At 36.3% G+C, this 16,188-nt stretch overlaps 3 protein-coding genes across 6 annotated transcripts in view; 2 read left to right on the top strand and 1 right to left on the bottom strand.

Annotated features, from left to right (window-relative positions):
- The window catches only part of LOC105736581 (dynein axonemal intermediate chain 2-like), a 62,069-nt gene extending 60,967 nt beyond the window's left edge, over positions 1-1,102 (top strand). For all 3 annotated transcript variants that reach the window (XM_086914618.1, XM_086914617.1, XM_086914619.1), the window contains one exon: positions 490-1,102. The gene's annotated coding sequence lies outside the window, so the exon portion shown is untranslated. The remainder of the gene's footprint in view (positions 1-489) is intronic.
- Positions 1-16,188, bottom strand: part of LOC100868385 (furin-like protease 1) — a 253,922-nt gene that overhangs the window by 63,042 nt on the left and 174,692 nt on the right. The window lies entirely within an intron of this gene.
- On the top strand, positions 5,509-15,065 carry LOC105736585 (dynein axonemal intermediate chain 2-like). Its single transcript, XM_086914623.1, has 10 exons — positions 5,509-5,701; positions 7,330-7,491; positions 7,649-7,749; positions 8,077-8,234; positions 9,026-9,203; positions 9,903-10,331; positions 10,873-11,152; positions 11,462-11,719; positions 12,063-12,649; positions 14,474-15,065. The coding sequence occupies exons 1-10, from the start codon at positions 5,519-5,521 to the stop codon at positions 14,781-14,783; spliced, it is 2,646 nt and encodes an 881-aa protein (XP_086770749.1). The 5' UTR covers positions 5,509-5,518; the 3' UTR covers positions 14,784-15,065.

The raw sequence follows: 16,188 nt of genomic DNA, 5'->3' as shown, positions 1-16,188 counted from the left end.
GATCGATGGAAATTTATAGTTTGTTCGAATATTTAACCATTTCACGATGTGATTGCAACAGAATGTCAATATTATAACTTTATAATACGATTTGGAAACGATTATTCGTTATCAAAAGCTGTTATTAATGTTCTACGTATAGTACATGTATTAACCCATTCATTTCTAATGCATTTCTAATGCACTAGTTAACATTCACAACACAAAGACGTGTGAATACGAATGCTAATTATCCATGGATACTAGCGCCAACTATAGTCGGTTTTCAGAAATTGATCAATCAATTATGTATAACGTTTAGAATATTCAACTCTGAATATACAACTATATATATATATATAAAAATTTTTGACTAATTAAAAATCATTTTCTTATAGTCACTGCTTTATATATATATAATTATTCTAAACTTGAGATAAGTAAATAAATAAAAATATACTTTTCTCAGAGTATCATTATCATAAAAAAAAATTTTGATCTTTTTCTCAGAAAGTTTCATCAAAGTTGGGACCAAAGAATCATTGGAAACAAATCGCGCGTATTTTGACCATTCATCGAGATGATGCTCTTCTGATTAATTATGCATGCCTGGGATGATAGTTGCGCATCGATGCAAAGTGGCCACGTAATTTGCGGCTTCCGGTTGAAAGCCTAAGTGCCAGTTAGTCTGCCCATTCTCGAATCGTCTGTCATCTGGAGAATTTGGTCGCATACATTTGATACGCGATTAATAACTTTTCTCGTTGGAGATAAAAGTCACGTGTATTCGAACAAATTTTTACGCGGATATTTGTCGAATTTTGAATTTTTACTCTTAATGATTGAATATCGTATATTTTTTTATAGATTGTTATTGATCGATCGAAATTTCTTTTAATTTTATTTTTCTACTCCTTGATCTTTTTCTTTTTGATAATATTTCGAATATTATTTGCTAGGAAAAACTTTATGGGGATAAATGGGGGAAATTTATATGGGATTTTAATTGTAATGAAATTATCGGTTTTTATACTTGATAAGATACTTTATATTAAAGCGAGTAATAATTATTGTATATATATATATTTGGATATATTATAATAATAAACAATATTAAATTTTATATATATAGAACTTTTACAGAACTATCAACATTTTTCAAACGATGTATATTATCAGCAAGGTAAGTGACATAACATTATTTTTATCATCGTCTGTTAATATATAATATATTACAAATTTCAAAACTTAACAGACCGTTCCACTTTTATTATATCGTCGGATATATTCGAGCTCGATCGATTTAAATCTTTACACGTGTAAACGCATATCTCAAATAACACCGCCTCAAACGCGGCCCATTAACCCAAAAAGCCATTGATTCGATCAGAATTAACCTTTGAGCTAGTGAACACGGAAATTAGCAGCTGATACAATACTTCGAATCCGGGGAATGCTCGAGCCATAAAGCCGCTTCGATGGCCACGATGGTTGTATCGCCCTGTAAACAACCTGTGGTGGAGGGAATCCTGGGGAAACTCGGTATATACTCGATCTCCCTCATTCGAATTTCAATTTCGCTGGCTTATCAAGCCGGCTCGTGAAAAGGGGGAGAAAGAGAGAGAAACACAATCGAAAAATCCTTCTTTTTTTCCCCCCTCGACGATGCGTTCAATCGAGAACGAGAAAGTCACACAAACTGGACGTTCGTACATAACGTTCGTGTGCATTAGCTGATGAGAGCAATGGTTTATCAGGATTTTCGCATAGGAGTCATCGTTGAGAGGATAAAAAAGGTGCGATTTCTAATAATCAGTCGGGGATACAGTTGTACAATTTTTGTTTTCGAAGCGAGCTTTGGCCAAGCAAATGTTGGTTTAGGAGCGAAAAAATCGTGAAAGTTACAGTATTTATATTTATTCTAGGATTTATAATAATCAAATTGGCCATTAAAATTTGACAATTCAGAGACCCGAAATGTAGAAATGAAAGGATACTTTGTTTAAAATATCATCCTGTTTTACGTCAGAATTTAATTTAATTATAAAACATCTTTCAACTTTTGCTTTTTTTGCTTACTCAAACAACATTTTACAAACAGATTCGAGCATAAAGAGGACGATTATTACTTATTGTACGTGCAAGTAGCTTTCGTATAGCCAGTATAATGCGATTCAACCCGATCACCGATACTTAGTCATAAAGGTTCCAGAGGGAGATTCGTATAATAAAAGCGGAGGAGGAAACTTTTGAAACTTTTGAAACGACTAACCGTGACGAGTGACGATCCAAAGGAATTGTAATTGACGAACCGATGAAAAATAAGCGAACGTAAAAGTATTTCGATATTTCGACTGGTTGCGGATTTAGTTTATGCCGCAGTGACGCTTTGGATTTTCCAGAGGGGAATTATCCAGAATCCACGGTTGTTAAACTTTAACAACCAATGCATACGTGCGTGCGCATCGATTTCTTTGCGAGAGAATTAACTTCATACGAAATTCATTGGCCTTTGCTTTTACTTTTACTCAGAGGATTGTTACGAGTCGAAGGATAAAATTTTGCAGACAAACAAATTTGAACATTTATTCTGCGATGAAAAAGTTGTAAAGAATTATTATTTGAAACGTCACTTATTTATTTATTGATTGATCGACGTATTAAAAGAATATAATCATAATATCATTTTATGCCAATTTCAAATTATATTTACAACTTTTCATTTATATATACGCACATAAGATAACTTTGAGAAGATAGAAATCAATTTCAAAAATCTCGACGAATAATTTCCAGTTCGCCAACATCCTTTCATTGAAACAATCAGCTATCATACCGCGTAGCATTCGAAATAAATTGGGCATACGTCTAACGTGAAAGTTGCCCGACTTTCGAGAGCGATTAGAGGCAGCCTTTCGCGTCGACCTGTAATTTTCGAGGATAACAGCGAGCGCGATTCGATTTATGATTAAAGCCAGGATCGATTAATAGAAATTATTTTCCTCGATTGTACGAGGAATTATTATGTATCCACCGGAAATGGCGGGGTAATTTCTGTGATTATCGGCCACCCGCGAATGTTAAACGGCGTGGAGGCATTTTGCGTAATTTTATGCGTTCACGGTTATTGATTCATGGTTGTAATTAATTATGCGGTGACTATTTCGAAGTTTCTTATTTAACTTAACGAGAATTGGACGATTATTTTGTGTTATTTAAATGATGAGGATTTTGAATTGGAAACGAATGACGTTGAAGTTTATTATTTCAAAAAATAAGGTGAAATTTTCTGTTCATTTAATATATTGAATTGTACGTAGGTTGACAATTTCTTTATTTTAGATACTTTGTATCAATTTATAATAACGGTAGAACATCAATTTAGAATTATTTATATATGATTGATTATTATTTTTTATAAATTGTTCAAAATTAAATTCGATTATTGTATTTTAAATAAATACTGAATTTTGTGTCTTATATAAATTCTGATTGATCATAAAGCAAAAAAAAAAAAAAATAAATAAATAAATATCGAGAATTAATACCAGAAAATCTGAGATAAATTTTTTCACGGATCTTTCTACTTTCTCAAGAAAATATATAAGAAAAGGATAAAAAGTATAATTCGAGAAATATCGGTCAGAGAAAGTATAGAAGGAAATATAGGGGCAAAATTTCTATTATAAGAATCATATATTAAAGTAGTGCCCCGCTAAAAGGAACGATTTTTAATATCTCTTCTCATGACATATCGGGGGTATTAAAGTTGGAGGAGGAAATCTTTCATCGTGGGAAGCGTGACGCGAATGCAACTTCACGCGCAAGCAACGAACCTCAATAATGTGAAACGATCGATTCGTTAAGACAGAATGATTGCATCAGCGGTTCTTGATGAAGCAAGTATTAGCAAAGAATTGAGAAGCCTTGATTGCAATCTTCTGTCGGTCCTCCCCCTCCTCGGCTCACTTTTACAGATTGCTGAGTATAAGGGTTCGTGGTTTTATGGCCCGATCGGAAAAATTATCGACAGAAACAAACAGGTTTTTCATTTTTCGACCTCTGATGCTCCATTTCTTTCGAAGGCAGATGGAAAGATTTCGAGCAACACTCGAATCTTTTTCAAATCAATTTCAAAGAAGTATTCGATCGTGAATGTTACATTCACAAGCATTTTTATTGAATTTTGTTTATTATTAATTAGAGCTACAGATATATACGTATAGATCTATTTCTAGATAAATACGAATCTTTTGGTTTAGTTTTCAAATTCTTGAAATGGAAGAAGATTCCCAATTAAAATTTTAATATAAACATTTTGCAAGACACGTGTATTGCTGTTTAATTTATAGAAAAGTGTTGCAAAGAAACTCAAGTATTCAATTTCACTCGAGAATAGTTTGGGATGATTAATTGGTTACGCGCAAAATTCACTGTTGCGCTAATTCAACATTTTCATCGGGACGTGGAAAGGTAATTGGGATAAGAAATGTCTTAATTACCGCCCTCCATTGAAATTCGCTCAACTACCATCGCCCGTCGTTCTGGACCGACAAAAAAAAATCGATTCGATCTGTCCAGATATCAGAGGAAAGGAACAGAAGTAGACGGTTTTTACAATCGATCTATTAAAACTGTATTCCAGCCAGAAAAATAAATAAATATCGAAACCAATATAAAGTTCCAATGCATTTTCCTCTCTTTTTGAACGCGGAGATTTTCCACTAAAAAATATAAAAATATCTACAACCCGTGGTCGAATCAAATATTTTAACCAATTTCCTTCGATTTCTTTTCGAGCGAGTTGAACAAAACACAAGAAAGAAAATACACGTTTTAAGCGCACTTCGATAACCAACTCGCAGATGGACGAAATGGCTACGTTCAGGCAGAAAGGCGGTTCGAAAGGGCAGCAGCCACGATCGGACCCCCGCCCTCGGCGCCCAGCTTCTATTTATGCTCGATTCACACGTAAAGAGGATGTGAGAAAGGAGAGAGAGACGCCGCTGGAGGGCGCTCGCACGTGTGAATCTTCTCAGTCGAATTCTCGGCTTGTTTGTCGAAACAAGGCAAATATCGTTCCGCCCGGAACTTTATTCGCTTCGTGAATTCATGAATCTTTCAACACTTGCCGCCTCTCTTCGCTTCACGGTGAAACGGTCCGCGTGCAAGCGTTACAGACACGACGAATTATCGCGTCGCTCTTTGACCCCGGCAGCGCCACGGAACAGGGGGAAAAGGTTAAAGAGGTGTTGGATTTTTCTCAGGATTGCTTCTCTATTCCGTTAAATCAGGTTAGACACGCCGTATTTTTTATTTAAATTCACGCTCGGTCGAAATTTCAATTTTATCTCATTTCAATTATTCGATTATTCGTTTGGTCGTTCGGTTGATCGACGAGCAGAGTTGTGCAGAGTTTATTTTTCTCCCAATTAATCCCCGCATCTTTATTCACAAATTCGAAATTCCGAATCTTGACATTTTTTTTTCTCTCTCACAACTTGTTATTATTGTTACTTTATCCCTCAGGTCGGTCGGAATGGAGATCAGAAAGGTGTACGTGAAAACCCGGGCCGAATTCGGCAAGCAATGCATCTTCAATATCCGGGAGCCGACAATGGACGCCGAAATATCGCCGAAGCCGGCCGAAATGAACGCCTTCATCTTGAAGAACGAGTGCAACGTCGGCATTCAAAATACCGCCCAATTGGCATTGCATCAGGTTAGATCGACAGGTTGTTAGAGATACGTTTGCATTCGACCTTTGTCTTTCTTTTTCTCTTCGAGCATGGTAACGTCTCTTGTGAGACTGTTAACGAACCTCCTGTTAAATCAAAGGCTTAAACGAGACAAGGCTTTGGTTATTCGTTCGACGAGATGAATCTCTTTTCGGTTTCTTTCATTTTTGAAATTTTTTTGGCATTTATTCGGATGCTTTTTTATCGTTTGGAATGAAAACGAGAGGTGGAGAGGAGAAGTGACAGAGTTGCACGATTTGATTTTTTTCCTAGTAATGGAGAGGTGGAGGATAGTTGCGGAAATACAACAAGTAATGGAATGATGGACGAGTGATGTATATCGATTAAAAATTCGATTTACCATAAATGTGTTATTATTATTTTCTCTCGTAAATATGCTTTTCTTCGATAAGAACTTCTCACGCAGAAATCATCATTTATAATCATTATTTAGAACAAAAATAATGCTTGTTTTATTTCTCAACGATCTCTCATCTCACTTTAACTTTGGGTTCGAGTAACAACAATTAGGAAAGGATTAAGGATTAAAATAGTGAATAAAAAATTTTCTTCGATGAATTTGCAAAAACACTTTACCAATCCTTTCACCCACAGATTAATTTATTCAATTTCGTTTCCACGTAGGTGAAGAACGATCGAGATAAAGTAACTCGACAATGTAACTCGAAAAGCTCACGAAACTCGAACGGTATCGTGGATCAGATATCTTTTGTACTCGTTTCTCGACGGATTAGATAACTTCATATTCTTTGTTCTCTCGAAGGAACGAGAGTTAATAAAAAAAAAAAAAAAAAAGGAAAGAAACGGAAAGCCTAAGATTCAAGGAAGCGCGAAAATTGGAGAAGCAATTTGTTCCGTCGCTTGTAAAAAAAATCCTCGTGAACAAAGAAGTTTATTTATTTCGAAAACTGGGTGTTTGTCGCGATAACAAAAGCCGTATCAACTCGTTGAAAGCATGGAAACTTTGTTCGAGATTACCCCCTTTTCTGGTTTGCAAAATTTCGAAAGGGAACGAATAAACGAAAGGATTCAATTATACTGATTTCATTCGAATCAATCGTGATTTATTGTAATAATAATTCTGAATACGCTTAATATTTCACGATATACATACTTGCTAATATTCTCTAATTTTTCCAAAGATATCTTTCATCGTTTATTAATATATTTTTATTACCTCTTCCTTTATCTCTGAGAACAGGTATTATTACATCATTTCACTTAATTCTCGACAAAAGAAAAAAAAAAAAATTCTTCGATACAAACGAAACTCTAGGTTACTCAAATTTAACGTGTTAATAATTCCAAAGTTTCGGTCGATAACAGCAAAAGTGTATTAATAACCAATATCGAAAAGCACACGATAATCGTTATCTGGACACGTCGAAAATCGTATTACGCATACCGATTAACATAACAAGCGCAAAACCGGATAATTTGGCCATTAACAACCTATCGAGCCTCCCGCGGGACGCGCGTGGAATATCAATTGGATCCTTGAAACGAGTTTTTCGCGCGACAAAACCGCGGGGAGGAAGAAGAATCGTCGTGTAAAAATTATCGGACGAGTGATTTTCGTTGAAAAATTCAGATTCAAACGGACGTCAAGCTGTCGAAGAACACGGGGATGTTTCATTTCGAGGGCGGATGGCCGAAGGATATCAATCCACGGGACGAGGAGACCACGTCCAGATTTCGCAGAAGGGTTGAGAAGGACGACAATTGGGCACCGAAACTGCTTCCCATGTTCGAGGTTTGTTCGAATATTTTCTTCCAATTTCGTTCCCGATAATTTTTAACCCCGGTCCAATCAATTGGCCACGAAGATTTAACCACGAGTAGCTGAAGAAAGAAAATAGTGCTGATGGTTCGGGTTTGATCAGGAACTGTTAGATTAAATTTTTTCCCAGGTCATGGAGCACGCTATTCTCCAGAACGGTACAGTGAACATTCACCAGCATTATTTCGACGACATGATACCAACACCGTTGACACAGACCTACAGCTTCAGGTGAGCGACGTTCAATTGAAATTAAATCCAATTTCAACTTCTCTTTACGTCACGCGTAGAGAGACTTGGACTTTTCATGGCGAAGAAAAAAGATCTTCTTATAATTATCTAAAAAGTCGACTGACTAAAATCTATTATACGTGGAATTTTAAATATAATTTTTCAAAAAAAGGAAAATTCATAGACTCGTCGATAAATCATTCCTCGAATTGATCTCGATCATTCTGAAGGTGGCGCGGCACCTTATCTCGAGCTGTTTGTCATCCAGATCGTCCGTGCCAGAAATGCAAAGATGGCGAGATGATCTCTCTGGAAATCGCTTTTCAGAACCGTGAACGTGTACAGAGATCCAGATATACCCAGGAGGCCTGTGACGAATATTTCTTGGTCCGCCGATACGTCGAACAGATTGGCGGTATCGTATTGTTTCTTGACCTATGGGAGGGAGGTTGATTACAGTAAAACGGTGTACATCTGGCACGTCGGTAGGTAGAAGAAAAGTAAGATTGTAGTATTAACATTCTCGTTTACATCGTTTTAGATTATCGACAAGGGGCGATACTACGATCATTCATTTAGGAAATCTCACCAAATTTCGTTATTTATTTTAATACGGAGGGAGAAAAGCGTGGTGCAAAAAGACGATGAAACGTCAGATTCATTTTTCAAACTATTTTATATATAAGCGTCTCGCGTTGTAAGCCCCTTAAATTTATTTTCCCATTTCAAAAATATGAATTTCTACAAACTCTACTTTTCTGAACGTAATTTTTCAAATTAAATTGCCAGTTATTAGGCACGATTGATCATCGGAATAATATCAAATTAGTACCATGTAATTACACTTTTCACTTTCCCTCAATTATTATTATTATATACTTTCGATAAACTTACATGAATTACACGTTCGAAAGTAATTAAATTGTACACACACACACACACACACACACACAAAATCATTTCTAATGCTGCTGAACTCGGGAGAAAAAGAGGGGAAACTTGCATTCATAAACACCGCCATAAAATCGCGATGAAAGGAAGCGTATATAACGCGGTATATAAAAGCCACCACGTCGCGCGATTTGGCGATGGCTTAAATCCAACACGAAGAAGACACGCAAAATACTCGTCACGAAAAATTGAATCGATGAAGATCACTCTTCTCCTCGTTCCATCCAGATTCCATTCTCTCTTTCTCTCTCTCTCCTTTCTCTTCTCCATCTTCTATATCGCATAATCCGGATTACGAAATACGCCCACGCGATTTTACGAGTAGAGAATCCCACCAAACCTTACATGGGCCTGGAGCCAATCTCCCCGTGCGTCTGTTGCGAATACAGTCCAAGGGATCTCTCCATCCTTGCCAGCAGTCATATATCGGGCCAAGTCAACAGCTGGGACACCAGAACCGGGATTAAGCCTGTTCAAAGCTCTCATCCGCGATACAGTCACAGGTAAGAAGAACGAAATATCTTTCTTTCTTTCTTTTTCTCTTCTCGGGCGTGTGACTCGTTTCAGATAAAAATTCCTATTAAATTATTTCTTGTGAAACTGTTTAAACGTAAGATTTTAGAAGATATATTGTAACATCAAGGGATCAATTATGTATTACGAGACTGTAATTTAATCTTGTTAATCAAAAACTGTTTTAAAATAATTAATTTTCCACCGAGCAGGTGGACGTTTTAATCTTCGGAGGATCCTTTATTTCAAAGTCTTTAATATCGAGGAATTTCTTTGTTTATCCGTAAACCAGTGTAACCTCGTCCGCAGTAGGTTTCATTTTGCTTCGTGTTGATACACGTGTACATACATGGGTTGCCTTTATTGAGCTTCTCTTCTAGCTTTGGGATTTGAAGATAGAGTAAGAGTAATCGTGTGTTGCTTCGAGGATTCGTGAAGATTCATACTCGAAAAAAAAAAACTACATTCGAGCACTCTTTTAATTTGAGCTTATATCATCCTGCGAGTCGATCGATAAAATTCAAATATAATTTTTCAATGGGAGAGGACACTTTTTAAATCGTGTATATTTCCATCACTCTTTCCCCTGGAAATCTCTTTTTAATTTCAAGCAAAATAGAAAAAAAAAAAGTAACAAATATCATCCATCTTTCCATCGAACCATTTCCATCCTTTTCGTCCGTTTCCAGGGACATAGCGAACAAAGTGAAATGGATACCGTCCAAGACGAACACGGAATTTTTCTCCACGTCGTACGACGGTTGCGCGATGTGGTGGGACACGCGATCCCTAAAGCAACCGACCGAGGTTCTGATAGTCGATCTCGAGGACCCGAACCATCCTCAAATAAACAGGGCGATCGGCATCTCGAGCGTGAATTACTTGCCGATGATCGGCACCAAGTTCATGTTCGGCTTGGACAACGGCATCATCATATCCGGCTCGAAGAAAGCGAGAACGAACGCGGAGAAGCTCTCGGTTAGGTTCGACGCTCACTCCGAGTTGGTGAAAGCCGTCGATCGAAGCACCTTCACCCCGTCCCTGTTCCTCTCCGTGGGCGACTGGAGGGTGCGGATATGGATGGAAGACACAAGGGAGGAGGGCCTGATTTCCACTCGGTACGCACGATTATTTGATTAATTAATTAAGTGTCTTTGCACTCCAATTCGACAATATTTATTTGTGGTTAGATTTTTTTTTTATCTGAAATTAGAATTAGTGACCGAGTTTGATTTTTTGTTATCAAATAACGAAATTATTTCTACTCGTTAAAAAACTTGTCCTGAACAAACCGAAGATGCATCTTAAGTAATTACTATTAAAATATCAAATACGAAGCAATAATGTAGACTTTAATATTCAACAAATTTTTATGAAGGTTAATTTATGAAATCATTTTAAGTTGGCTATCGTGTGTTGGAGTTGTGAGCGAAAAAGGCCTGGAAAGGGTTAAGATCTAGACATTTCTGTGCGGATAAAAATGCTCGTTTGTAGGTTCTGTTAGAAATGAAATTATAAATTATGGTAATTCAATATCGTAATAAATGAAAAATTTAACGTTTGCTATTTTGAGATTGACAAAGTTTCATTTTTCTCTTTCCGTTTTTATTATATTTATAATAAGATCGTCAATTATTTAACTTGCACGTCCGTTCAAAGTTTCCAGGTTCATCCGACGGACGGGTGTTGGAGCAAGACCAGATCCTCCTGTTTCTACATTACGACCGACGACGGGAAGATGATAGTGTACGACATTCTGCAATCCATTCGACAACCGATTTTTGAATTGCAGTTAAGCCACAATAAGCTCAATTGCATCGTGCCCTCCGAGGAGGAGCCGGTTGTCGCTATTGGAAGTTATACAGGAAATGTGTACCTCGTCGAACCCGGTGAATTCTTCACCACGTTCAGCAGAAGGGACAGGACTTTCTTCTCGGAAGTAAGCTTTTAATTTAGGTGCATTTAAAAAAAATTTCTCAATTGCGAGACCTCCGTTCTATTTCTTAATAATGTATATTCATATCAGACATATTTTCTCGTTCGTTTAAATTAAATAGAGTACGAGGAATTGGAATCTTAATTTTATTAATATCAATTTTATTAATATAATTATCATATTGACTGTAATTACAAGCTATTCTTTATATTGGTGATATAAAGTGATATCACGAATTTGAGGAGGATTTTCAATTAATAATGCAACTTCAAATTGGTAATCAATCCCAAATATATTTCTTTCTTTCGTTAGTATTTAGAGAGGTGTTCGAAATTGACAAAGGGAGTGGATATACGATTAAAGGAAATCAAATTGATGATAGCGATTAAAGAGGAGGAGGAGGAAGAGAAGAAGAAATTGAAGGAGAAAGTTAAGAGGAAGGAGAGGGACACGAGAGTGACGCAGGTGAAAGAACGGGAGAAGGTTGTGAAGGACAGGAAAAAGATACGGGACTCGGATGCCCCGGAACTTATGGAAGCTGAAAGAAAATACTTTGAAATTGTGGAGAAAGTAAGTTCCTCCTCGATTCCCTTTTCGAATTTTTCTTCTAAGAAATTTTGAATCGAGATTACTAATACCGATTATTAGATCCCACAAGTGACATTCTCTTCTAAGGAGATAAAAAATTATGATAACGAATGTAACTTATCGAAATATCTTCTAATTTTCCTTTAATAAATATAATAAGCATCTATGAAATAATTAGGTACAAGCATAACATATCTGATGAACATTTGTACAGTCCTTTCAATGCTTTTCTTATTCCGTTAGATTATGCCTGGACTGGCTCGTTTTATCTGACGAGATATAAATTAGCTGGACAAATAAGCATTTCATCGTCTTTAATTTACAGGAATTGGAGCAGTACGCGGACGATGATCCCGACATCATCCCGTTGACCGTGTCGATGCAGGTGAAGAAAAGTGACAAGAGGCGGAAACCGTCTGAGCCGGTGATCGATATCCCTGAGAAATCGGAAGTGACGAAACGGGAGCTGTTGAAGGTTCGGAGGGAAAAGCTCGTGAAAAAGATACCGAAGAAGAAACCGACGTCCGTATTGAAAGTACCGTCTAAAATAACCGATGTGTTGATCAAGAAGGAGTTGGAGAAGATAATACCCGAGATAATGCACAAGAAGAAGGTGGAGAAGGTGAAGCCAAAGACGGTGAAACTGAAATTGCCGGATCCCTGCAAGGACGTGATTTGTAAGCCGAAAGTGTGCTGTTTGAAACGGGGGGCGAGGGTGAGAAGGAGAAAGAAAGTGAAGAAACATGAAACGGAGGCTGCTAAACGGAAGCGTGAGAAGGAACAATTGATTATTATGAAGATACAGGCGCCGCCTACCGAGCTCAAAGAAGATGTGTTAAGAGCCAAGGCGGAGATCAAATTGGCTCAAATGAAGAAAAAGCATCGCAAGATATATAAGAACCCGAGGAAGAGGTAAGATTAATGTAAAAGATTGGTTGGAAAATTAGATAAGATATCGGTATTTACGGTAATTGTGCTTTTTTTCAAGATTTAGAGACTATTCTTTGAAAATTGAAGATATTTTCATTCAGTCGAGTGTATATTTTAAAAAAGTGGTTTAGCTTGATAGTTAAAGATTGGAATGATTGAGACGTATTATTCAGTGGCGATTGAAAAGTAAATAATATTTGAATGTTTTCCATCAAAGTGTTACAGTTGCTTGCACCAAGATGATTTTTTTGATAACTTGATCATTTCTGATAACACGGGAAATATTTTTGATCGAGAAAAGAATTTATTTAATCGATATCACGCGATCGATTTTCTACACGAGGAATTTGAATTTCTGGTTCACTGGTATTAAGTTCAAATGATTCGACAACACGTGAAGCTTAGCCTTTTTGTTATGCATAGTCCGCAATTTGAATTGGTGATTCAAGAAAAACTTTCCATTTATTCTCCCAAGAAAGATCAAGAAGCCTGATCTTGGGGAAAAAAGTTAATCGAAATTTCTTCGTCCTGTTCCATCGTGTTTTATACAGATGGTAGTCCCGCGGAATTGTAGGGTATGCAGGAAAACATCAATTTACAATTTTCTTTCATTTCTCTTTCAAGTCAAAGGTAGATTAATCTCTTTATCCCAGATGTAATAGTGTTCCATTTGGTCAGAACATTTTAGCTCCGTTAGCTTGGAGAAGATTTATTTCATTCGAACATATTCGTAAGCAGACAAACAAATTTATATACACACGATAAATTTGTATACCAGCAAAGACTAACAAGATTTAATACTATGTTTATGTTGTATTATGTTATTACGTCTTCTACATGCAAACAAATAATTAATTACAACTGTAACAATTCTATTCATTTAATATTCATTATTTATTTTAATTATTTTTATTATGAAAATCTATTCTATATATTTTAAATTATCGTAAAACATGGTATTTACGTTAAAAGTGATAAATGAAACGATTTATATTCAATTACACGTGTAAAAAAACGTGAGAAAAAAATCACAAATTTCGTCATCAAAATATATTCAAAAAATAGAGAAAATCGCATCGTTGAACTCGCTTTTTGATTCATCCCGATATCTTAATCGGTGGCCGAGATATAACGATTCGAAGTTTCCACGGCGCTTAATACAGTGGAGAGATTATGAATGGACTCGTAATCTAGTGTTTCCTGGAAATGCGTACTACGTTTTTCCAAGAATCACGTCTGCCGCTTGTCTGGAGTTTGGGATAGGTCAATGAGACGAGGAACGAGCGAGAGGTCCGAATAAACCGATAAGGAAGGAGATATTAAACGATTAAAAAATTACCTTTTCCTTTACACGACGATATCTCGGGAACCGGAAGTCGTATCGGGATAAACAAAAAAGCATTTTAAAGGGGAAGATTCCGCGCTTTCGATGATCGCTCGCTGATCAACCGGAAGTTATTATCTTCGGAATTATAGCGGTTCAAATTTTTTCCAATTTTAATAGCGTTTGATCCGGTTTAAGGCAAACGATCGAAAATTATCTTCTCTTTACACGATGATATCTCGAGAACCGGAAATCGTATCGACGTAAACGAAAAAGAGTTTTAAAGGGCAAGGTTCCGCGTTTCGAATGATCGTTCATTCGTTGTCCGGAAATCATTATCCTCCGAGTTATAGCGGTTCAAATATTTTCGAATTTTAATAGCGTTACTCTTAGAAATAGAATTAGAATTACATACATATACCGTTAATCTTTGATACATCGATTCAGTCGCAAAGCGTAACGGTTTTCAATTATTCTTCCAGGAAAATCAGGAAGACCCCAGTGAAGTTACTTCCCAAGAAGGAAGAGGAAGAAGTGGGTGAAGAGGAAATGCACGAGGAGTTACTGGAAAAATTATCGAAAAAAATAAAGAAAAGGGTGAAGCAAGCAGCCCGGCACCCTTGCTTCCCCATCATTGGTAAAACCGCCGAGGAATTGTACGAGGATATTATCGGTATTCCTTTCCCTGAGATTATCGAGAAAACGATCAGCGAGGATTCCATAGTCGAGTATTTACGCGCGAAGAAAAGGATTTATCCACGAATCTCGGAATTCTTCGGCAATACCGAATAAATTGAACGTTCGTTCGGCCCAGGTGGAAAGTTATCAAGCAACACGGGGAGAAAAGAGGAAAGGAGAAAAAGAAAAACGTGATCGATCGTGGAATTTTTTTTTTTTTTTTTTTCTTTTCCGGAGGAGATTAGACGTAATAGAAGTAATCCAGTAATATTAAGTTTTAGATTTAATCTTTAATAATAGACACTTGTGGAACGTTGTAGATTTCCATTTAACGGTTTCACCTAGCCTACATTAGATGTAAGCTTGCAGCTCGTTAATAAACTCGTGTAATTTAAAGCGACGGTTTCTTTTGTACCGTGTGTAATTTATTTTGCCCTGTGTGGAACCCGCGCCAACCGGCTTCCACTTTGCCAGATATTTATCGCGTTACGTTTTGTTCCTCAAAGAAGAATTTGAATTAAATTCCTCGCGATTTTATGCCCGCTTCTTCCCCTCCCCCTCCCTCCACACCCCGCCGTAGACATTCAAATTGTGGGAGGGAATAATTTTGTACTTTTAATGTTTACTTTCGAACGTCAAAACGTTGCACCATCATCGTGTCTCAGTGTTATCGGTAGAGATGATTAGATTTACGTGTATATAATTGTTAGAATTTTATAAACTGTATCCGTCAGCTTGCACTGAAAAATAAAATTGAAGGAAAAATATTTGGATACGATTATTCTTATATTTTATATATATGCATGTATTATTATATAAATCATGGTGCAACACTCATTTCCGGAAATATGTTAGATTTTGCTTTTTTAAAAATTGACAAATATTAATCTTGGTTTATCATGGAATTAAAAGTATTTTTTTTTTTTTTGATAATTTGTATTAGGTATATTTGTATTTAATTTGCATTAACTCTTAGTCAGTCAATCGAATCCAATTGAGATTGTAATTTGATAAATTTCAATCAGATAAAATGTACGATTCGAAGATGATTAATTCGATTGGTCGGTTGAAAGATAGCCTTTTAAATCAAGTTGCATAAATCCGAATCGTTCGTTTCATTTCAAATTTAATTTTACACAGACGATTTTTTTGAATGACGATTAGAGATCGACTGACTGATAAAAAATTTTAACGAACAAGACTCAACTGATCAAATTTCATCAGATTAATGGAATTACTGATACCATGGAATATCAACCAAGATGTACGTTGATTAGTTGATCAACAAGATCTTCAGTCCTAGACATCTATACATCTTGCTGTCCTGTTGGACGATATTTGAATATGTACTCTCGATCAAATAGCAAATGTTGTTAGCTCATTTGAATTCTAAAAATTCTAAAGATATCGATTACATTAATAACACAAAAATTCTACGAATATTAATTCCAATTAATCTATAAACATTATTGAAATAGAAAGATGGCGAAAGAGATCTTTAGAAAGAGCGAAAAGGTAC

Source organism: Apis florea, unplaced genomic scaffold (genome assembly GCF_048593485.1).
Source record: "Apis florea isolate Af1SG1 unplaced genomic scaffold, ASM4859348v1 contig_3696_pilon, whole genome shotgun sequence".
Taxonomy (NCBI): Eukaryota; Metazoa; Arthropoda; class Insecta; order Hymenoptera; family Apidae; genus Apis; species Apis florea.
This window is presented reverse-complemented; position numbering and strand designations above follow the sequence as displayed.

What these genes read in the sequence shown, in the direction of transcription:
- LOC105736585 (XM_086914623.1), top strand. Translation starts at nt 5,519, where the DNA reads ATGGAGATCAGAAAGGTGTACGTGAAAACCCGGGCCGAATTCGGCAAG. An exon ending in ACACAGACCTACAGCTTCAG is followed by an intron (nt 7,750 to 8,076) that starts GTGAGCGACGTT and finishes ATCGCTTTTCAG; the next exon opens with AACCGTGAACGTGTACAGAG. An exon ending in GGTGTACATCTGGCACGTCG is followed by an intron (nt 8,235 to 9,025) that starts GTAGGTAGAAGA and finishes TTTTACGAGTAG; the next exon opens with AGAATCCCACCAAACCTTAC.